The 25,112-nt window shown below is 46.5% G+C and overlaps 1 protein-coding gene across 4 annotated transcripts in view; it reads right to left on the bottom strand.

Moving 5' to 3' along the window:
- Positions 1–25,112, bottom strand: part of tns3.2 (tensin 3, tandem duplicate 2) — a 65,423-nt gene that overhangs the window by 11,842 nt on the left and 28,469 nt on the right. For all 4 annotated transcript variants that reach the window (XM_080732476.1, XM_080732475.1, XM_080732477.1 and 1 more), the window contains 6 exons: positions 19,179–19,306; positions 17,853–17,973; positions 17,643–17,714; positions 1,798–1,954; positions 860–1,326; positions 448–534 (listed from right to left, as the gene is read on the bottom strand). In XM_080732476.1, coding sequence (XP_080588602.1) covers positions 448–534; positions 860–1,326; positions 1,798–1,954; positions 17,643–17,714; positions 17,853–17,973; positions 19,179–19,306 — 1,032 coding nt within the window. The remainder of the gene's footprint in view (positions 1–447; positions 535–859; positions 1,327–1,797; positions 1,955–17,642; positions 17,715–17,852; positions 17,974–19,178; positions 19,307–25,112) is intronic.

Below are 25,112 nucleotides of genomic sequence, written 5' to 3' on the forward strand. Positions count from 1 at the left end.
TGTCAAAACATATTTGAATATTTAACTATATTATCTACTATATTTAATAAATACCCTTTTGTTGTGATTTTCAAATATCTTTTTGACACAGCATCAAATGTTTTATTGCTATGGTTCACCAGGAGCATGGATGGCTTGGTTCCAGGCTTAACAAAATGTATAGGCCTATAAATATTTTCAGAAATCTAAGAAATGTATGGGTATTCTATTTGTGGCACCAAAAATGGCCGCCAATCTAGACGATGCCCGAATCTAGACGAATCCACCGAGCGCTGCCGTGTAGTTGCGGTGTCGCGGTGCGTCACAGTGCCACTTGACACTGCAGTTATGATTGCCGCTCTGTGGATTAGTCTATACTGTATATGGGAGGCAAACTACCGCGCTCGAGCGCTCGTTATCTGCCTGGCGGCGGCTGCGAGACACTCCCTGTCCAAGTCCAATATTTACCTTGGTCTCTGGAGATGTCTGGCTTGTACCAGAACTTGGAGGTGTCCTGAACAAACTTCACAGTGTCCTGCTTACTGCCCGACAAGTCTGTAATACACAGATAAAAGCTGCCTGTTAGACGTCAGCCGCTCTGTTCTGTGTGCCACAGGGCAATATAGCAGAGAGAGAGAGAGATAAAAGAAGAGTAAACAAGAGGAATTGGACTGGATTACACAAAGTGGAGAGAGAGAGGGAGAGGGTGTTTAACCACTTTCAAACTTTGGTTTCAAGACATTTCACAAATGTCAAAAATGGAAACAGATTGCAATTGTTGCATATTGCAGATGTACAGGCTCACAACCCGTAGATATGCTAAGTTCACTATCTGGCAAAAGGGCTTGAGTGGTAAACATGTGTGCATGGTACACTATACCTCCTACAGGCGACGGGGCCCCGCCGAGCCCTCTCAGGGGGTCCGGGTTCATGGAGGACGAGAAGGGGATGCTGAGACTGCTGCCGCTACGAGGGCTGGAGAACCCACTGAGGGACGGGGAGCGGGACCCCAGGTCCCCGCCCTCCACCCCTCGCCTCTTCTCTGGGAGCAGGGGAGCCAGGGAGCCCCTGTCTCCCAGCCCCAGGTCCAGCCCCAGGCCCCCGAGTCCCTCCACCGCCTCCAGTAAGCTGTGGTCCAGCGCGCCGTTGCCCAGCAGCAGCAGCGAGGACAGCTCTGCGTCTTCGGCCCCGCCGCGGCCCCCTGAGCCGCCCAGGCTTCTCGGGGGCCCCTGAGGCGAGCTGTGGGCCTTGGGACTGTTGAGGGACAGGGGTGGGGAGGGGTGGGGGTGGAAGGGCAGGCTCAGCGGGTTAGCCATCCTGTCCTGCCATACCGGAGGAGGGGTCGAGCTGTAGAGGGCATGGGCAGAGTTAGGGGTGTGCGTGCGTGCGTAGCCAGTGGTGTAAAGTGACTAAGAACAGTTACTGTAAGTAACTGTACTTTTTGAGTACAATTTACTTTTTACTTTAGTATTTCCAAATATCAGTACTATACTTAGTACATTAGCCCCTTTACTTTTACTTCTACTGCCCTACATCTCAGATGCAAATAATATACTATTTGAAAATAGCCGATCTACAAACTCACAATGCGTAGCGATAGTGCACTGTGAGCTTGTAGATCTGCTATTTTCATTTGAAATTTTGTATAATGAGTATTTTCAGTACATCAAGTACACAAATTCCATACTTTTTCCACCACTGTGTGTGTGTGTGTGTGTGTGTGTGTGTGTGTGTGTGTGTGCGTGCGTGCGTGCGTGCGTGCGTGCGTGCGTGCGTGCGTGCGTGCGTGTGTGTAGCATGCATACGACCTGACTGTACCTGTCATGGTGGGGGAGGGGGCTGGCTGATGACATGGAGCGCATGGAACCAAACATCCTCTGACAGGAAGCAGGGCTGACGGACACATCTGACCTGAACACGTCACCATCTGTAGGACCTCCAGCATGGTTCATACTGTCCAAGAAACTCCGGGATTCTGGTGAGAAACAAGAAAAGTAAAGTGTCAGTAACTCTAATACTGTCCTTGCCATCCCCTTGGTGACATACTGTAGTATACAGCTCTAGTGCAGTGGTTCTCAACCTTTTCAGGCCGTGACCCCCAAAATAATCATATTTTAACTGGGGACACCCTGATGAGCACTAATAAGAGTTAAGGCATATTACGTTTTGTATAACACGGTTCTATTGTGAAAATGGCAGAATTACATGCTCACAACGCCTCGCAACGCAAGGCGTTGTGAGCATGTAGATCGTCTATTTTCACAATTTCTGCCTCTAATATTTGACCAATTTGGCCAATGTTTAATTTGTCATTTTAGAGGTATTAAAAAGTCCTTACATTGTCACTTGAGAAATGTGCAGATACCCTCTATGCTCTAGTGTAAAACGATGTGTAAATCAGTTGGCAGTTTCAGGAAGATATTTTTATTTCTCAAGATAATTGAAATTGTTTCTCTGCAGTGTACTGTACATGGCAGGGTGCTACTCTATATTATTTTATGGGTTTGGCTCAGAAAAACGGTCTCATACAGTATGTTTACTTTCCTTTTGTCCTGCCAACACATTTCGTTCTGTACTTGTATGGAATGACAATAAAACTCCTTCTTGAACTTTGAACCTTGTCTTCCTTCACCTGCAGTCTGTTACCTCACCCAGACCAGGGATCAAATCCAACCAGGGCCAGTCCCAACGCCGCACCTCACTTCTCATTTAACACAATTTTTCATTTGTATAGAACTTTGTACATTTAATATGTTTTACTTTGCCTGTGTATCATGTTACCAAAAGGAAAATAAAGGGAGGCACGGCCAGACTGTTCAATAATCCAGCTGCTAATTCAAACACTGAGCCACGTTCTTAACCACTTAAACCCCATATGGTTGAGGAGAGTCCCTCAGGGCTCTATACTAGTGTTTTCAGTTTTCTGTTATTGTGGGGAAAGCTTTCTCTTAAAATAGCTCACAGTGAAAACCCTCCCCACAATAAGGATGCTGGGGTTTAAGTGGTTAATACGATCACATGTCAAATAACCACAACAATTGTGATAATGATGTGAGAAGCTTAATGTTCTCCATCCCATGACAGTGTTGCTTGTCCAAAAGAACTGATCAACAGGGTAATAACGTGTCGCATTGCGACGCGTCCTTGGCTTGTAGATCAGTTCGTTTAGGGCAGGTTCGGCGTTAGAGTAGAACGTGACGTCGGTTTATCATTTCACCCATTGACACAATTTCCCTTTAATTATACTCCGGGCCATGAACTGCCTGCAGTCATTCACATGGAATTTCCTTCTATCATCAAAGCAGCCGTTCCCATTAGGGTACATTACACACACACACACACATACACAACAAAATAGGCTCTACTAGCCTACCAGGCACAGTGTGTCATTCAGTAAACATGAAGGGCAGGTTCCCTCAGGCCAGGAACAGGGCCTCTGAAGTACAATGTGATGAGTCATGAGCAAAAGACTCTGCTGTCATAAAGACCTCCTTGTGCTGCCTCCTCCCCTCCTCCTCCTTCACTCCCATTCATTCTGCAGGACATGGAGCAATTTGTCTCCCATGCGCAGCCCTCTCAGATAAGCCAAAGTCGTCTCAGGCCTGTTATGTAATCAAGCTATCGGGGCGTTCATGAACACGTGCATTCATTCATGTATGCAAAAGCACAGACACTACACACACACACACACACACAGGGCGCACACGGCACACAAACACACGTAGACACGCAAACATGCGCGCGTGGACCTCTGAAACATTATGCCGAAACGTAACATAAACGCACACTTAATCCATCTATTTATTTTCTTAACTCCCTCCCTCCCAGGGACAGGGAGCTGTCTGTCTGTCTGTCTGTCTGTCTGTCTGTCTGTCTTCATGTCCCCATGTTGACCTGTCTAAATCAGAGGTAGTCTCCACTCAACTTGAACCGTAGGGGGTATAAAGGTCAAGAGCCAGAGGTTCTTATGTCGCAGTCAGGACAGACCTCGTTATTACATGCTTGCACACGCAACACATGCACGCACGCACGCACACACACACACACACACACACACACACACACACACACACACACACACACACACACACACACACACACACACACACACACACACACACACACACACACGCACACACGCACATGCATATGCACACACAAAGGCTCAGCCAGTAAGCAACTAATCCATGGTAAAGAGTCTAATTTGTTGTTGTTCGATGTAAACAAAACAGGAAAAACAAACGTGCAACAGATTGCAGAATTCTCCCAAACTTTCCCACACACACACACTCTCTCTCTCTCTCTCTCTCTCTCTCTCTCACTCTCTCTGGACTCTATGGAGACCAGTGGTGGAAAGTAAAGACGTCTTAAATATATTTTGTGGCCAATACTTTTCTACTTTTAGTCAAGCAAAAGTTTGATATGCTGGCCTTTTCACTTCTAACACAAGTGTTAGAAGTGAAATAGACAACAATCTGTATGTACTTCTCCCACCAGTGGCGGAGACCCTGCAGCCAAGCCCTGCTCCCAGGGGCCCCAAACCCCCCCCCCCCCCAGCCCCCCCTGCTGCTGGTCACTGCTGGTGGCTGCATCATGTCTCCATTCCCCCCCAGCCCCCCCTGCTGCTGGTCACTGCTGGTGGCTGCATCACGTCTCCATTCCCACGGCCCGCTCTCCTCACATCTGCTGCCATGGGATCAGTCTGCAGCTCCATGGCAGCTCATCCTCCTCAACCTCTGAAGGCAATTATTGCCAGTGGTGGAAAGAAACCAAGTACATTCACTCAAGTAAATATTGTCACTGTCGGGCAGAAACCTTGCTTGTAAAGTAAAGCCCTGCTTCATCATACAAGACCGTCGCACAAAGCTAGTGAAAATAGCATATCTACTACTTGTAGATCAGCTATTTTCACTATTTTAAATCATTTTAAAATGATAAATACAAAACGAACGGTTTTGGTCACAGGTTTCCACCTGACAATAACGATATACGGTACTAAAGTCAAGTACCTGAGTGCATTTTGAGGTGCTTTTATTTTGCTTGAGGGCACCCAATTTTCAATACTTTTTCATGCAATAAGTATATTTTAATGGCAATACTTTTGAATATATTTTACGTGAGTTTTTTTTACTTGTAACAGAGTATTTCTACATTGTGTTGCTATACTTTAATTCAGGTACTTCTTCCATGACTTCTAATTACAGACATGACAGCGATGCAACTACGACCTCACCCTGACCCCTCATCTTGACCTTTAACCCGAAGCCTAGGTACAGCACTCTCTCGCTTTCTCACACCATTAAACACAGTCAAGACTCTGTGGTTGTGATTGCTTTTTTATAAAAGAAAAAAAGAATTCGGCACAACAGCCTGGCGCTCAGAAGAAGTTTTACTGTGCAAAATCATCAAACGACTTTTGGACAAAGTTTGGGTTTTCCAACACCTTGGTAATATGCTGCTGCAGCCTCCGCAGCCATGCCAGCTAAGGGCTGATTTATACTTAGTTGCGTGGCTGTCTCTACAAGCCACATCTACAAGCTCACAGCGTATCGCGCTGTGACTCATTGTAAACTTGTAGATTTTCAATTTTCATATGAAGTAAGGTATAATTCACCCTTCAGTCTCCATAGCTACCCCGACAGAGCCAAGCCATGCGCTAATAAAGAACGCCACACATGCACACAGAGAGAGACACAGAGCTGGGGTGAGGGGTGATTAGAATGTGCGTGCACGTGCACATATTAGAATTGCACGCACACACACACACACACACACACACACACACACACACACACACACACACACACACACACACACACACACACACACACACACACACACACACACACACACACACACACACACACACACACGTACCAAACATTACCAACCCATACGAGATACTGAGGTACGCTCTGGAAGCTTTGCAACCTCTCTCTCCCCGCAGCCTCTTTTTATAATTCCACAGTGTTTTTCTGTTCATTGTTTTCCCCCTGCAGAGCCGCTCGGTGGAGCCTGGCGCTGGCCGAGCACAAAGCCTCTACAGTTTGGGCAGGAGGCGGCGCAACCACTTCCAGATGGCACAGGCCCATGGGCACAACTGCCAACCTCCAGCCAACAGCCTGCCAGCCAGCCAGCCCTTCAACCCAGACCCCAGTTTACACTTGGCTTCCCCATAGGGGGTTATGGACACGGGGCTCGGAGAGAGGGAGAGAGAGAGAGAGAGAGAGAGAGAGAGAGAGAGAGAGAGAGAGAGAGAGAGAGACAGACAGAGAGACAGAGAGACAGAGAGAGAGACAGAAAGACTGCTAAATCTTGATTGCTGCTGCCATTTGTTTCAAAAGCATTATACCAAGTTTATCCTTGCTTACATGTATAACTATTTCCAATATGAAAACAAACATTTTCTGTGGCTTCGTAAGTTAGTTACAATGTGTATCCATTTCATGAATCTCTTTTAATTGTACATACATCTCTTAGTATTGGTTGTAGTTTCACAGAATTCACACTTGCTTTGGCCATCATGTAAACATAATGTAGAACTGTCCTGGTGCAGTTATGCTTGGTACGAGAGTTAATCAATAAAACAGCCCCGGCGGCGTCCAGTGTTAATATAATACTTCCCGTCATATTCCCTCCACTTCAAACCTCTCCGCCGTGCTGCATAAGTGAAATGGAATGAAGCTCTGAGCTGGCGTTTGAGGGGGAAAAAATGGCACGAAGAAAAAGAGAAGTAAAGAAAAAGAAAATGAAACGGAGAGCGACAGAGTAGGAAAAACAGGGGGATATGAAAAACATACAGCGTTCCCAGAATGCCTCCTCTGTAGAGTTGGACAAAGACATCCTTCTTCTTTCTCTTCTTCCACTCACGCAGACAAACATGCATGCATTGAAGAGCTCAAAGATGAGCCTACACACACACACACACACACACACACACACACACACACACACACACACACACGCACACACACGCATGCACGCACGCACACACATACAGTAACACACAGTCACACACATTGGTACCGTAGGAATGCACATACTGGATACGAGCACAAACATGCACACACATAGATTGATGCACACATCGCATATTTGACAAGCAAGGTTTCACTGACTCCCTGCTGACCACAGGAATGTGCTTGCATTATGTTCAACAACCCCATACATACACTTCCCACACACACACACACACACACACACACACACACACACACACACACACACACACACACACACACACACACACACACACACACACAGGCAGGCACAGAGTGTGAGAGAGCGAGACTGACAGGTCTTAAGGTCCGCTGTACAGCTGTTCACAGCCGTCACGGACCCAAGATTCTCACAGCGACCGAGGGAACAGAGGAAGAATGTGCTCAAGTTAGCAGAGAGACAAAAGGACTGAGGAGGAGGCAGACTGCTCGTAGAGCCCGGATAGCTCAGTCGGTAGAGCATCAGACTTTTAATCTGAGGGTCCAGGGTTCAAGTCCCTGTTCGGGCGCACCTGTTTTTCCACATCTGTGTTGTCCTCTCGGATGCAAGCAGGGTACCTAATTGAACTCGAGCCCTGGGGACCTACAGTACAATACAATGCGGGTGGCCTTTGATCCTACCAAGGTGAATTTCCTTCACCTGGCTACCCTGGTCTAATCCTACATTAAGTATATCGTCGTTGTTGGGTGGAAACCTTGTGTCCAAAAGAGTGAGTTTTGTATTTATGATCATTTTAAAAATGATTTAACCCATTCAGGCCGGGAACACATTTTGCTGTTTGGGAGGGGCTTACAGTACATGTACAGTATGTAGCAACATATTTGTTTTGTAGGCTAATTTCTGATTTAGCCCTATTCTATAGGTTAGGCCTAAATTTTAAACTAGTGAAAATAGCAGATCTACAAGCACACAACGCCTCGCGATGCGAGGCGTTGTGTGTGACAGTCTTGTATGATGAGGCAGGGCTTCACTTTACGAAAAGAAGTACAAATATGAAACTTGGAGATACAAGGTTTCTGCCCAGACAGTGACAATATCTTTTTCAAGCTGGTGTTCGTATCAAGAGTACATCTAAACAGAATGCAAATATTATGGTTCTGGTTGAGTTTACATTATCTCCTCTGCAACACCCCACACTACATTGATCACACATCCATAAGCTGCTGACACTCTATTTTTGTACTATTTCACCATGTCCTCCTCAATTTATCATGGACCTGAGGGCCAGGTTGTGACAAACATAAAGACCTTCAAACCAATAAGCTAAATCTTACAATGAATGCACCGGATCTCTGTATGTATGTACGTCTGTAATACACAAATCTCGAGAACCGCTCAACCGATCGACTTCAGATTCGTCGCACACTTCGCAGACGACCCGAGGGAGTGCACTGCCCAGCTTTGAGGCGTCCAGAGAGGTGGTTGTACAGAGATCTCCATATATGGGCACGAAATGGGGACAGACACAGTTACAATGGGTATAACAGGCATTGCATCGTTCCCAACTCGCATGGTTCCTGAGTAGGACGGTGCCTGACGGTCCAGACAAATACAATTTACTTCTTGGTTGGATAGAAAACCAACAGTACGAGTGGTCAGCAAGGACCAGAGTATGTTGGTTTTCATTCTAGACATCTATCTCTGTTATTTTCGTTTTAATTATGTTACCCATCGATTTCTTTGTAGATTTCTGTATGCTGCTTGATGATTATTATGCTGCTTGTTTATCTGTAAAGCACTTTGTAACCTCGTTTGGAAAAGTGCTATGTCAATAAATTCATCATTATTATGAACTGGGGGACTAATGAATATAACTAATTATGTGGTAGAAGAGAGTGCAGTCAAGTCTCCTAAGGGACCAGAGAGTTAAGCACCACTGCTCCAGTGCTAAACCCCTTCAATCACTGTTAATCAATGACCCATGACACCTGCGGTCCATCCCATCAAACCCCTTCAGGACCCGACCCTCAGCGAGTGAGAACAGGTCTTTAACCACATGAAGCCGGGCATCCTTATTCTGGGCATGCCGGTGGCTCAGGGGTAGAGAAACCGTCATTAGAACATAGAGGGTTCCCGGTTCGATCCCAGGCTCCCCCAGAGTTAAGGTCGTTGCACACTGCTGCATTTTTTTGGGCGACTTTCTGAGCATGTAAATCAACCTCACGTTATGTCAATCCCATTTGCACACTGCAGCGCGCTTCGTATTTATTTTCGGACCAATGGGTCCCTTGCTCTCTTTAGCTCTCTCTCTCCTTTCCCTAAAAAACGCAACGAAAAAAAAAAAACGCAGCAGTGTGCAACCAGCTTAAGTGTCGAAGAGTCCTTGAGCAAGACTCTGAACCCCTAGTTGGTGCCTTGCATGGTTTCCTCTGCCATCGGTGTAAACATGTGTGGGTGAATGTAATGCAAAATCTCTGTAAAGCGCCTTGGATAAAGACGCTATATAAATGCACAATTTACCATTTATCATAATAGGTGAACCTCCAGCTAAAATAGGTGAATATTCAGCCAAAGTTGGTGAACATTCTGTGAAAATCGCACCTCTACAAGCTCACAAAACGTCAAGTTGCGAAACACATTGTGAGCATTTAGTGTTATTTGACATAATTTACAACAAAACATATAGGGTTTAAGTGTTTAAAGGGATGTCCACCACAGTCACACCAAACATTATAGCTGAAGCTATATCGTTCATCACTGTCATGGTTATATGTGTAAACTCTACCATCCACTTTATAGAACAATTCTTAAAACGATATATTTATAGCTATAGTGCTTGGTGTGGACGGGCCTTAACCCATTCAGAACGGGTACACATTATTGTGTATCATTATTTTATGCTTTAACTATTGAAAAATAGCAGATATACAAGCTCGCAGCGCGGCACCGAGTGCCGCGCTGCGAGCTTGTAGATCTGCTATTTTTGAAAAATCGTGAAAATTCGAATTTTGACCCGATTCTATAAGTGTCTTTTGAACCCTTCAAAGATTTTTTGAAAAACCCATTGTTTCTATGTCAGCAATCTGGCCAGCCATCGTCAAAGAAAAGGTCCTTTTCACTCAACTGGAGCTCAGTAAGTCTGTTCTTGAGAGACTACTATGTCAGTGGTTCTCAAACTTTTTCATGTGAAGGACCCCCAAAATGATATGAATTTGGCCACAGACCTCCATCTGAAAATATCTATTTCCAGGGACCACCCAGAAGCAGAATTTGAGTTACAAACGTTCGCTTTGAAAATACATATATTCAAAGATTTGCACACATTTTCACAACCTTTTCAAAAATAGCAGATCTACAAGCTCGCAGCGCGGCACTCGGTGCCGCGCTGTGAGCTTGTATATCTGCTATTTTTCACTGGTTAAAGCATTCAATAATTAAATCAACTTCCCCGCTGTCCCTTTGTCCCTCTGTGGCCACAGAGCTACGAGGAGCCAGTAGCAACTCCAGTAGCACTACAAACAAGTGGCGAGGGGAGAGGGGAGCCAGCAACTCCAGTAGCACTACAAACAAGTGGCGAGGGGAGAGGGGAGCCAGCAACTCCAGTAGCACTACAAACAAGTGGCGAGGGGAGAGGGGAGCCAGCAACTCCAGTAGCACTACAAACAAGTGGCGAGGGGAGAGGGGAGCCAGCAGCTCCAGTAGCACTACAAACAAGTGGCGAGGGGAGAGGGGAGCCAGCAACTCCAGTAGCACTACAAACAAGTGGCGAGGGGAGAGGGGGGAAGTGTGGAGAGGCAGGGTGAATGGGAGAGAGAGAGGAGGGAGGAGATGGGGGACAGGATGTTGTGATGACAGACAGAGCCGTGTACCAAGACACCAGGACATATAAAACCACACTCACGAGAAGGGCAAAGACCGTTTGATTTCATTCCATTTCATTTCATTTAGTTCAATCCTGCGTGTACATGTGCATTCTTCTGTGGGTTGGTGTAAAATTTGTATGCGCTCGTATTAGGGATGGGACAATAAGCGATATTATCCTTTATCGCGATAAAAAACACTCACGATAATCGTATCGCGGAGATTTCATTTATCGTGATATCGTCCGATACCACTTAAACCTTCTATAATTGGTAAAAGGTACTTTTAATATACGTACTTGATTGATACAGTCTTTTTTTCACTCGCTATCAAATGTCTTTGCCAAAATATAGCCGATCTACAATACAAGCTCACAACACGTCGCTTTGCGACGCGTTGTGAGCTTGTAGATCTGCTTTTTTTTGGCAAATGTTCCGCCCCAGGATAATGGATTTTGATTATCGTGACAATATCGTAAAGCACGATTTATTTTGTCACAATACCCGTGATATGATATTTTCATATCGTCCCATCCCTAACTCGCATACAAAATGTGTGCTTGTGACGTCTGTGCGTGTTTGTCATGTAGGCGTGCGACCTGTGAATTGGTGGACGTACAGTTCCCAGGTGTGCACCTGTGTATGTGTTTACAAGAGTGTGAGCATCATAAAGATATGCCGTAAAGATAAACCTGTGTAATATCACGGTAAAATGTCGGGTCTGGTGAGCGAGGAATCTATGGCACGAATCCCAACAAAACAGACATTTGTTTTGCAACAAATGTGGCATTTGAAGGCGGTTGGGTTCACTCCAGGCCAATAGAGGTTAGAAAATGGAAAAATAGCTTCCTCGCTGATGTGTAACCACCTAAAGCCTAGATTACTAACTGTAGTTGACTGGGATCCCCCAGGGCTCCGTACAAGGTCGGCCCCTTTTCTCCCTCTACTAGGTCCCCCAGGGGTCTATCCGTGGCCCACACATTTTTTCCCTGTACACCAGGGCTCTTCAATGTTTTTCAGGCCAAGGACCCCTTAGCTGAGAGAGAGAGATGAAGAAGGGACCAACTGTGTTGCAGATTCAACTTCTCATAGATAGCCTATTGGATTCATGCTAATAGAGAGTTAACCATTTAAACCCTCGATATTTAGTCAGCTTGACCGTTGGTTCCGTACTTGGTCTGCTCTTTTTCCCTCTACAGCAACTCTCTGAAAATAGCCGATCTACAAGCTCACAACGCCTCGCGCTGCGAGGCGTTGTGAGCTTTTAGATCTGCTATTTTCGGCGAATGTTCCCCATCACACAGAGATTTGGTGGACCCCTGCTCTACACTAATATCTCTTTGGCGAGAAAGTCTTTCAGCGGCATGTCCTCGCTCATTATACGAGTGCTAGGCTTAGAGTGGTTAACCACCGATACAGAAGTGTTCCGTAATTCTCAGAATGAGGTAAAAATAGTCTCTCTTTTTTCCTTTTCTCTTTTTTTTGGTCTTTTTAAGAATGAGGTCATGTCCGAGCACAGCAGTGGAACAAACCGTCTAACGGTCTCTCCACATACCGGTAGGTTCAGAATGCTGCCCTGCCAGGAACACTGGAGATACTGTTGTCCACAACACAAACCGCCACATTAAAACACCAAAGAAACGGAGGAAAAAAACTAACAATGGGACTCGTTGATACCTCTCGGCCAGAAAAGGAGAAAAGGGGGGAGGAGAGATGTGGGGGTGCAGGAGGGGTGTAGAGAATGAGAGAGGCATCTGACAGACAACCACACAAGAAAAATTCCAGAAGCCGTCTGCAAATACCAGAGCCCTGGAGGAGAGGGGTGTGTGTGTGTGTGTGTGTGTGTGTGTGTGTGTGTGTGTGTGTGTGTGTGTGTGTGTGTGTGTGTGTGTGTGTGTCTGTCTCTAGGTGCACACTCCTGAGAAAAAAAAACTAAAACAGGGAGGATAGCGAGGGAGATAACGGCATATAAACAAGAGAAGGAATGTGCAGGAAAATAAAGCGAGTGAAGAACTTTGCACGGTACAATCCAGAGTGTGAAAATGGTCCTGAGTGCATGGATCAAATGAACACTGAGGATTTCACTGTAAAGATAAAAGAGAGAGAGAGAGGGGGACAGAGGGAGGGAGGGAAGGAGGGAGGGAGGGAGGGAGAAAGGGAGAAGAAAACGACAAACGAGGGGAATGAGACTAAAAGGAAAGAATGCAGTAATGAATGCATGGAGTTGAGCAGGAGAAAGAGTGTCAAAGTTTTTATTCAGACGTCCTAATTCACAACCTACAGGAAGACGACTGGAGAGATGCTGATCTCTCTCACACACACACACGCACGCACGCACACACGCACACGCACACGCACACACACACACACACACACACACACACACACACACACACAGTACAATCACAAACCAAACAGATTAACAGAAGCATGCAGACCCGCAGCTCGCACATGTACGTACCGAGAGAAGCCGTCATGTCATCGATGATGCTTCCGCAGGAGAGTCCAACACGCCGCGCTTCACTTCTCCACAGATGAACACCCTGCTCTGACCGTCTCTGCCTTCAACTCACTCTCCTTCACTTCCCCTCTCACCCTCTCTTTCCCAAACGCTCCCTCTAAACTCTCTCTCTTTCTGTCTTTGAACACAGCTGGTCTTCCCTGAGGGGGTCTGTGTGTCCCGTCTAGCGTCCAGTGCAAGTGAAGAGAGTCTGTTCTAGTCTAGACCACCCCCACCACCAGCACTCTGTCACCCCTGAACCCACACAACCACCAACTCCTCTTCTCGTCCTCTCCTCACACCTCTCACCCACTCTGCCTTTTTTCCCCTCGATGTGACGAGAGAAGAAAAATAACAAAGAAACCCGAAGTAAATGGCTCGCTCGCTGTGTCTTGGCCGGGGTGGATGGAGCTTTCTTCAGTAGTCGGAGAGAGAGAGAGAGAGAGAGTGGAGTAGAGTAGAGTAGAGTAGGGGGGGGCACAGTTGCTCCCAGTTGGAAAAATAGTAGCTCGCCGTTGTGTGCCGTGCCACCGGGTTGTTGTGACACCGCTTGAGTCCGAATTCTATGGAGGGAGGGACTGAGGGAGGGGAGGAAGAGAGAGAGAGAGAGAAAGAGAGAGAGAGAGAGAGAGAGAGGGGGGGGGAGGGAGGGGGTGTAGAGAATTCCCCTGGCCCCTTGTCTACATAATCCCCCTGCCCCCTTCCTCCGGCTGACCAGTGAGCATTGTTTCTTGCGGCTGGCTGGGGGGGGGGGGCACCGCATGCTGTTTTCCACCAATCAGAATGCATTCTGCAGTCGGTGTGGGGGGGTGGTGGGGGGGGGGGGGCTGAGGTCGCATGTGCCCTTTTATGGTCAAAGGGGGGGGGGGGGGGGGGGGGGGGATATTATATTATGGACATCGCTGTCAGGCCGGGGCATGTGTCCACTCCCACCATCTGCTCTACACACACACACACACACACACACGCACGCACGCACGCACGCACGCACGCACGCACGCACGCACGCACGCGCACACACACACACACACACACACACACACACACACACACACACACACACACACACACACACACACACACACACACACACACACGGAGACAATGGCATGCGGACGCAGACTGACCAAGTCCCCTGCCATGTGTCTGATCTTAACACACATAAATTAGACCGTAAAAAGCTCTCAATTTAATTATCTCACGTTTGCGGTGTTGTTTCAATAGGAGCATGTGTGGTGCGTGCCTTATCTTAACCTGCGGGGTCAAAAGGAAATGAGTCGGAATAGACGTATGCGGCGAGTCGTGCGTCCATCTGTTTCTTCATTCATCGGTGAATGGGACTTCCGCCGCTGACGCGCGGCCCGGTATGATAAAAAGGTCAGCGCACACACAGCACATTCTTATAGCACTTCACTTGGCCCCGCGGCCCACAATGGCACTCGAAACCCCAGAGGTCCTTCAGCTCTCTCACTCATCTCATAGACATCCACCCACGTGACAACCTGCCCTTTGAGGCACTCCCTTAAAGACTCTCCCCTGCCCTTTAACACCCACTGTTCACATGCACCATCCAGTGTTTGGCAGAGTTTGGCCATCTGGCCCGCTTCGGAAAAAAAACTCAAAACTCAAAACCCCTAAACATTCAAATTCCTCTGGCTGAGAACTCGTTCCACTGGCTGGCTACTTTGTGTGCAACTGTTTGTTTTCATTTTGGCCACAAGTACACAAAGGAAATGTCATTACATTACATAAGGTTTTTAAGCCCTGCGCTTCCCCGACAGGAGGAAATGAAAAGAGACAACTAAAGACATTGTCAGGAGGGTTCATCTCAGTGTCGATGACACACATCCTACATAAATAACGCACAGTGACAAAGGCTATGCAGCATTTCAAGTACGCCACTTGGCATTTGGCATGGCCATACCGTATGTGCCATTGGCGTCTCACTTAACCAGGAAGTCCTAATTGAGTTAACATAAACATTAACCCTGGCAACTCTATTTTGGGCATGTTATTATAAGCCGAAATGTTCAAATATAGTGTAGGCCTAATGTGCTTTTATTTTTATACACGTACACCGTTTTGCGCTAAGAAAATAGCATATATCTGCAAGCTCTGAGCTTGCACATTGGCTAGTATTTTCCTCTTGGACGGTGTCAGGCTACAGCAGGGTTCCCCAATTAGTTTTCCTCAAGGGCCGAATTATGTCTAGGGTATCAATCCGAGGGCAACAACATTGCAGGGGGCGACGGTGGCGTTCCCACTACTCCAGCGACAGTTTTCATTGTTGTCGGGTGAAAATCTTGTGTCCAAAACCGTTCGTTTTGAATTTATCATTTTAAAAATGATTTAAACTAGTGAAAACAGCCGATCTACAATTGTGTGCTTGTAGATCTGCTGTTTTCACTACTTTTGTGCGACGGCCTTGATGATTTGCGAAAGAACGTACAAATTTGGAGATACGAGATTTCCACCCGACAACGACGATATACTAGTGTTGTTGCTGCTCTTATACCACCATTATTACTGGGGTTGGTGTGGGCCAGACAGTAGCCCCCCGCGGGCCGCAAATGGCCCGCGGGCCGCCTATTGGGGAACCCTGGGCTACAGGCTTAAGTGGTTAAAAGTCTCTTTTGCCAGAGAGACCTGGCCATTGTATCTAGCATCTGGAGCATTTGTAAACACGTTTGTCTGCAAAGTTTAACAAGACTTCCCCACAGCGAGGTGGAGTCACGCACAGCACTCCGTCTCGTCCACAGCAAATAAGGCCTTTCAGACCACTATAATCTGTTGTTCACCCACCAGCAGCACAACTCCCATGTTCGGTGACTGTCCTGCTGATGGTGACTGACTGGATGCTACTGTTGTTTTGGAGCCGTCTGCTGTTCCTCCTCAGTAATTGCTATCCACTTCAACAGTAGCCCCGCGGGGTCCATGTGTGTGATTACCACAACAATGACCGCAACACACACACACACACACACACACACACACACACACACACACACACACACACACACACACACACACACGCACGCACACACACACACACACACACACACACAAAAAGTCAACAAACGAAAAACAAAAAAAAGAAGGGAAAAATCATTAAGTGAAGGAGAATGTAAGTGCTCTGTCCTGGAATGGCTGTTTTCCCAGACTTTAGTCTCTCTTTAACATGGGAAACAGGAAGCGCTGTCTGCACCCAAAAAATGGAAGAGAGAGAGGAAGATGGAGAGATAGAGTGAGATAGATATAGAGAAGGAGAGAGAGAAAGAGAGAGAGAGAGAGAGAGAGAGAGGGAGGGAGGGAGGGAGGGAAGGAGGGAGGGAGGGAAGGAGGGAGGGAGGGAGAATCGATGCCCTTTTGCTTCATTCTTCTGGAGGAAAAACATCAGGTGGTGTTTCAGCTACTCTCTCTCTCTCTCTCTCTCTCTCTCATCCTGTCACCTGCCTGCTCAGCTAAGCATGTTTACAATACACAGGCTGCTATGCCATTTAAAGGGCTCCTCTGTCGCCGGTACAGAGCGAAGTGGCAGCATAAATAGGCTTTCTAATGCGTCGTGACCTCAGGTAAACAGTTAAGAATAAGTCAAGGTTCAGGGTTTGCTTTGCTTTGGGTTTGATTATGAGAATCAAACTGAGTGACATTCTTCTTTTTTTCATGACACAGCAGGATGTGCTTTCCTCGATATGTGGTGCATGCATTTCCCTGGGCCCTTGCTGTTACTGTAACCAAATGGACCTCCATTTGGTTCCAGGACAGTTCCAGGATTTCATTGCGAGGTCTCTCCGGATGTCCCACCAGAGAAGGACCCTCCCCTCTCCTCCTGTCTCCTCCCAGAACAGGAAGTGAGTGGACATCCTGTCAGCAGCACTGACTTCCTCTTCTCCAGTCCACTATTATTAGCAGATGTTCGGTTATCAGCTGTCCTCGGACAAATGAGATATGAGAGACCTCCTGGCCTTCACACTGGCATTGACATTGTTTTAAATTCACTCACGTAGTTCCTACACGCTCACACACACCTGAGAACCACACTCTTCTTACAGCTCCGCATGAGCAACTGGTGGGGAGTGCCAGGCTTGAGGGCAATCTCAACGGTACTCTGTACACCAGCAGAGAAACAGAGCAGGTATGTGCTCTAAACTATAAAGCAGCAGAGGATTCCAGCCTGCCACTGAACCCTGTCGGGAAGCAATCACAGCTCTGGTGTTTGGGTTAAGACTTCAGTCCCCTAGTCAACCACACTGAACACACTGCGACTTACTCACACTAACTGTGTGTGTGTGTGTGTGTGTGTGTGTGTGTGTGTGTGTGTGTGTGCGTGCGTGCGTGCGTGCGTGCGTGTGGGGAAACTGTACCTTGTGTTGTCCTGTAAGGCTCCCACTGTCCACCCGACGGCCTAAGCTGAGAAAACTCTCCAAAACTTTTCACTGGGGGGTAGAGACAGGGTAGAGACAGAGACAGAGAGAGAGTGGGGGGGGGGGGGGACACAAGACGACTGATAAGATTTCATACATACACAGAAACGGACCACACCCAGAAATCTCCATTCGGAGCCCCTGCCTTACCGTAGGGCGTCGGAGGAGTCACAGGGAACGCAGGGGTAGGTGGTGGGATCAGGGCAGAGCCGTCCGTCATAGAAGTGTGACTCCCGTAGTCCACGCTGTCTGCCTTATAGAGAGGCCCTCGCTGTACGGAAACACATGTGAGAAACACAATCCGTTTCAGGAGGCAAAAAGTTAAGGAGAAAAGAAAATAGATTTATCAGAGGGCCCTTGTGAGGAGCCCCCCTGCCCACACACACACGCACGCACGCACGCACGCACTCACGCACGCACGCACGCACGCACGCACGCACGCACGCACGCACGCACGCACGCACGCACACACACACACACACACACACACACACACACACACACACACACACACACACACACACACACACACACACACACACACACACACAGAGAGAGAGTAGACATCAGTCTTGTGATCTCTGTGTGGCAATGTTTTGGTGTAAACAGTCAGGCCATTCATGTTGTCCCACCATGAGAATGAGAGTCAGAGCAGTAATGTCAGTGGGTCTGTGAACCCACCCGAAGGCCACCCTGTGATCTGAACATACCATCCATTCTACCACACTAACTAGCTATGCACTGCTTGCACTGCTAGCATCCTTAAAACCCAAATAAGTCCCTGATAAGAAAGAACAGAATGAAAACTACAAAAAGCGCCAACATGAGGACAATTTATTTTTTTACATTTGAGGTGCCAGAGTTTCTTTGGGCTACTGGGAGTGTGCATACAAAGGTTCCCACCAATCGGACAATGTAGTCATGATTTGTGGTATTTTGTACAAAACGGGCCAATCGTAGCCAATTGGAATGGAATACGAGAAATCTTACAGATACGTCTTGATCACATGACTACAGAGATATAATGTGTACTGATTTGTGTGAGCTTTGGACAAATTCTGTAGGAGTAGTAGCTAGAATGTGAGGGGAAAAAACTGTACAAAAAAAACTGTACATAAGAAGAACATGGCAGAATAGAGTAGAACAATACCATCAGTACAGAATTGTCATGAAAAAGGACCTGGGGACAGAAATGAAGGCCTCAATGAAACCTCATATATGTGTTAATATTCTATGTTATCAATACATTATCAGTCCAGTATACAGTTTCAGCTAAAAATAAACCAGAAAATTGGTTTTGGCGTGATGTGTGAGGAACTAGAGCAGTGGTTCTCAACATGGGGTCCGTGAAGGAGTCCGAGTACACTCTCAGAGTCATGGAGGTCCCTGGAATTAAACAGTTTGAGAACCACTGGACCAGAGGCAGTGACTGGGGTGCAATAGCTGTCAGTCGCAAGAAGGGGGTGCTGTGTTTACCTGAGAGGTCAGGGGGCTGAGGCTGGGGACCGGGGAGTTCCTGAAGGTGTGAGCGATGCCTCCCCACCCTGGACTACTCAGACAGGAGTAGTCTGTCACGTCGCTGAGCTGCTTCTGTCGCTGCCAGCCTGAGACAGAGAGAGAGCCAGATAGACAGACAGACAGACAGACAGACAGACACAAAGATCATAAGCTTATTATTTTTGAAGGGAAAGAAACTGCATTAAGTACTCACTTTAAGTATTCACTCAAGAGAACTACAAAGCTTGCCAATGAGGTGATGACAGTGATTTTTGACATGGCTTGTTTGTCACTGCCAGTACGTAAAGGACTTGGCATCAGTACACAGCCTAGAGCAGCATGTGTGTGCCATCATCTGGGAACTAAAGCCTGTGTGACTAAAACCTGACTTTTACGCTGGCCAGATGCTGGAAGATCGTGGAATCTTCTCGGAACACATCTGCTGGAGCAATCAATATCCTCGCCTTAGCCCGTGTGTGGAGCTATTACCCCCTGGGGCAGAACTTTTTCCACAGTCCAAATGAAGAAAAAAAAGAAAGAAAAAAGAATTCAACACGCATCCCTGCTCATACCACGGCCTGGGCCTCAAACCAAACCTGCTGTGATTCCTATCACCATGGCAGCCAGATTTGTATCGCGGAGACGGGAAATCGGGCGTTTGAAGTGTTGCTGGAGAAAGGGCTGGGTGCGAGCCAGGCACAACGTAGAGCCAAGCTACTGTACCTGCTTCAGAGAGTCTGGGTTGGCACGGTGGGGGCAGAGAGAGAGACAGAGGGGCTGAGAAAGAGAGAGTGAGTTTAAGATCACTCACAGTCAATTGAGTTGTTTCAAACTGACGGCAGAAGTTCATGCACCCGTAAGTCACATAAAAGCAAAGCGATTCTCTTCTTCAGTTAGGCCAAGGCCTGCTGAAGGGCTTATTTTCTGGACGGTGTTTTTGTCAGTGTCTGGTATCACTTGATACCTGCGCGTGGGAGGGTTACGCTCTGTTGAAGAATGCTCCTCCAGATGATGAGAGGGAGGCAGAGCTTGGATAATAGCAACACATCGGGGAGAGCCGGACCATGTTTGCATCAAACTTCAAACACATTCCGAAGCACTGACAAAATCCTGCCTCTAAACATCTTGAAAAACACCCGCTACGCAGACACGCGCACGTATGCGGGCGCACGCGCAAGCCGGCAGTGAAATATTATAGTTACCGCTCCCAATATGCCTTCAGGACATATCTTTCCCTCTCTCTCTCTCCCTCTTCTCTCTCTCTCTTTCTCACACACTCACACACACACACACACACACACACACACACACACACACACACACACACACACACACACACACACACACACACACACACACACACACACACACACACACACACACACACACACACACACACACACACACACACACACTCACTCACAGCACTACCCATGCTCAAATTCCATGATTCGGGGGAGAGGTTCATGGGAGACCTCTTGTTGACCCGGCAGCGCACAAAGGCACCGGGGGTCGAGAGTCAAAGGTCTGCTGTAAAGTAAGCACCGCGTGGCACATGGCCGCGGGTCACCCGCTAACCACGGCTGCCTGTGAGCGCCGAGGACCTGGAGGGACGTGATTTAAAACCTGCTCGGATCGCTCGCTCAGTCACCTCAGCCCAGAACTGTGAACTGGGTGCTTGTGCTCCCCATTGAACCGTAGCGCCGAAGCTCTCCTGGGTTCAGCTTTAGATGGAACAGCTGCTCGGTTATGCACAAGAACGCGTTTGGAGGCAGGACATGATGACATCACTCCATAACACCTATGACCCACGCTCATCAAACAGAAAGTGAAGCTATGTGGCTCACTCTCTGGGGTACGACCTCGCGGATATGAGAGGCCGTGAATCTGTCACGTACGCACTGGACTGGACAGAAGACACCGCAGGGGGTTTATCCACTTAAAGGGGAACTTCTCCCCCTTTTTTCAACCTTATCTTCATATAATTGGTCCTAACTAATTCTCATTATAAGAAGCCACCCACCATGTCTGGCTACTCGCTCTGTGTCTCGGAAGTGGCCTGTGGACAGTTCACAAACCCGCCCAAGAATTACATCATATTCACAAGTGGTCATTTCAAACCTTTTTTTCTATTTTTTGATTGATGCAACAACTGTGTATCGGTACGGTTGTAGATTCTATTAGACTGGAATCAGTTCCAACTGATGACGTCATCAGCATGCAGGTATTTGAACTGTCCACAACCTACCCCTGAGCCAGTAGATGGAAATGGTGGCAAGTGAGCATGAGTGAGGACCAATTATATGAAGATTATGTTGAAAATGGGTGTGTGAATGGATACGAGAGCACTGCCTTTACCGAGGTTCGCAGGAAGTCAACCAAATGGCAGAACACATGGAATTAGCTAAGCCATTTCACACTCACATAACTGCACATAATGTTCTGGTATATTGTATTTTTTGGCAACCTGTGCGAACAGGCACCAGTTTGGAAGGCTGGTGTATCACGTCTCCCTACGTTTGTCCTGCATTGCTATCCCACCACGTGAGGCTGAATGAAAAACATCTGTTTACTGGTAACGTCATGACAGTGCGTCATGGCGGTGCTTTAGAGAGTAGTTCTATGAACAAACTGCTGTTCTATCAAAAAAACAAAAAAAGCCTCATAAAAAGAATTAACAGTGTAACAAATTGGCTGGAAGCTATTGTATGAGTACTGATGGAGAGAGCATGCATGGGGGAGAGAGAGAAAGCATGTGTGATGTGATGGGGTCGAGAGAGCATGGGACGTAGAGCGAGCGAGTGCATGTGCATGTGTGCGTGTGCGTGCGTGAGCACGTGTGCACGCCTAACTAAGATTATTTTTTTAAATGCATGGAGATGAAGTGTATTACTCAGAACTACGATCTGAGTAATACAAGTAGCTTAACTCCTTCCACAACGCTGTGTGTACTTAATGAGTGTGTGTGTGTGTGAGAGAGAGAGAGAGAGAGAGAGAGAGAGAGAGAGAGAGAGAGAGAGAGAGAGAGAGAGAGAGAGAGAGATATGTGACATGAGCAAAGTTAAATTAAATTAAATTGTAATTAGCCAGTCTGCCAGCCTGCAGATAGTTGTGTTTTAATATATTAATTAATACCATATTTTATCATCACCAAGTGCCCGGAGCCGTTACATTCATGTAACGTGGGAACCTGCACATTAAAGTACTTAAAGGTTAAGGAGGGCAATTGGAAAGACTCTTGGAAAGACTCTTGGAAAGACTATATGCCTGCAATTTATTCTTCATTTTTTACATAGCAATACTGGTATTCAGTAAGTGAAAGGAATTGCTCGCAAGGTAGGATCTAAGGCAGATTGTACGCTACTGCCGCTACAATATATTAAATAAAGAAGCAAAGAATGCTTCTTAAATCTGGACTGATTTCCCGACATTAACAGGAAGCTTATTCCAAAGGGACGAGCCCCTGTATGAAAAAGCTCTGACCCCAGCTGTTTTCTGTCAAATATAATTTATTACATAACAAGGAGTCCCGCATACTGTACTGCACAATGTAATGGACACAATATGTTTATCTTTGATCTGAAATGCTTTGGCAACAAAGTTCTCATCTTTCCAGCCCAGCACAGGGAACTGAACTGAGATGAACTGAAACGAACTGAAATGAATGTACTGTACATTATCACTGTCGGATGTACGACCGAAAGGCTTATACTCTTCAGGAAATGGAAAAAGGAACCTGTGTTTAAATGGAGCCAGTGTAGATATTATTTAGCCACAAGCTCTTATATATTATATATATTTTATATATTTTTCTAAAAAATAGAGAAAATATCCAATCAAAAGGTTCAATCTGCAAACTTGTAGATTGGATATTTTCGCTACTTTTGTGCAATACTGTCATACAATGACGTACAAAAATACATATATCGTCACTGTCGGGCAAACTCCAAGTCTCCAATTTGTACGTTTTTACGTAAAGTAAAGCCCTGCTTCATCATACAAGACTGACGCACAACACTGGTGGTATTTTCACTAACTTGAATCATTTTGAAAAAAAAAAACACACAAAAAAAATAATATATATATATATATATATATATATATATATATATATATATATATATTATATATATATGATATTACAAAACAAAGCGAAACGAACGGTTTTGGACATGCAAGGTTTCCACCCGTCAACAGCGATATGAAAACAAAGCAAAATATAAAGAGATGTAATAAGGAGATACAAGGTTTCTACCTAACAGCGACAATATAGGATTATGGCTCATACAGTAGAATTGAACTGAATTTCACTTGTGCAGGCTCATATAGTAGAAGTAAGTAAGGAGAGCAATACTATACTTAGGGCAATGTCATGCGTTTTAAGTTATGATCGAGGGACTATGGCAACGTGAGCATAATTTCTGGTCTGTTTCAGTGTCGGGGCCGCAGTGACTGACTGTTTTGTCAGGTTAGGTAAGTCTGTCATACTTCTGTACTTACATAATGTGTTCTTTCACCTCGGTATGTTCCTAGTCATTCTGAATGGGGCAGATTGGACGAATAAACAATTCACTGTATATAGACCAGAGGTCCCGATTTGATTTTACATTGCTTACATAGCAAGGATACCGACTACCTGTTTAATCAAATGTTTCCACCCTTTCAGCAAATACCACCACACATGCACACGCACGCACACATACACACGCACACACACGTACACACACACACACACACACACACACCACCTGGAACAAACATATCAGTGTGTGTGTGTCCATCTCTTTCTAGTGGAGATTTCCACAATCGGCCGGTGCTTCAGTGAGACGTATAAAGGGTCTCTGTGTGTCCTGGCTCTGCTATGCCATGTTCCTAACCCCTCCACCCCGGCAAAAAAACACAGCAAACGTTGGCACAGGTGTATTTTCCTTAGCCTGCCATGTCGGTTGCCTCGCGCACACACACACGTACACACGCGCGCGCGCTCGTACACTAACACACACCTGCATGCACGGCACGCACATACACAGAACTGTTGTGTCTCTCTGTATACTAAGAGAACGCCACAGGAGTTCCCTTATGAGACATGGAAAATGCTGACACATTGATTCAAAGTTGTATGGTCTACAACAGTGGTTCTCAAAGTGGGGTCTGGGGACCCCCAGGGGTCCTTAAGGGGGCTCCAGGGGGTCCCCAGTGAAATTAGTTCATATAGCATGAAAATCGGTTTGACCAGTGGTTCTCAAAGTGGATTCAAGGGACCCAGTGGGTTCCTTTAGGGGGGTCTAAATTAACTCTGACAGTGTACAAATGGAACCAAATGGTACACTGTCAGAGGTAAAGGGAGACCTTGACATTTTAAAGTTAGACCATTTGAAAACAGACGCTCATTGTGAGCTCTGAAACATTTTAACAACACAAATCTTGTATGGGTTCCTTGGCATTAAATATTTTCAGATGGGGGTAAGTGGCCAAATACATATTAATTTATGGGTCCTTGATATGAAAAGGTTTGAGAACTACTGGTCAACAATACTACAGTGCTGTACTGATTCCAGGCAGTCAGGCTGGTACAGTCTGGTATTCTGCGACATTCAAGCTTTGACGCAACCACCATCCCGGAGGCCCAATCTGGACGAGCCCCCAATTTGATCACCCAGATTCTAACCCAGGTGTTCCACGGTGGAAACCAAACAACCAGCACCAGGTTTATACCTACTTGCGCACCAGTGTCGTGCGAGAAAATAGCAGAGCAACAAAGTGTACACTACACTCATCCAAAAAGTAGCTCTCCAACGCACCGAAGTCGGTAAGTGTAGGAAAGTGTTGGAATTGGAAAGCAAGCTGGAAAGCTTTTGAACCCCAGCATCACTATTCTAGGGGGAACGTTTAACAAAAATAGCTGATCTACAA

Source organism: Nannobrachium achirus, assembly GCF_963921795.1.
Source record: "Nannobrachium achirus genome assembly, chromosome: 1".
In the NCBI taxonomy this organism is placed as follows: domain Eukaryota; kingdom Metazoa; phylum Chordata; class Actinopteri; order Myctophiformes; family Myctophidae; genus Nannobrachium; species Nannobrachium achirus.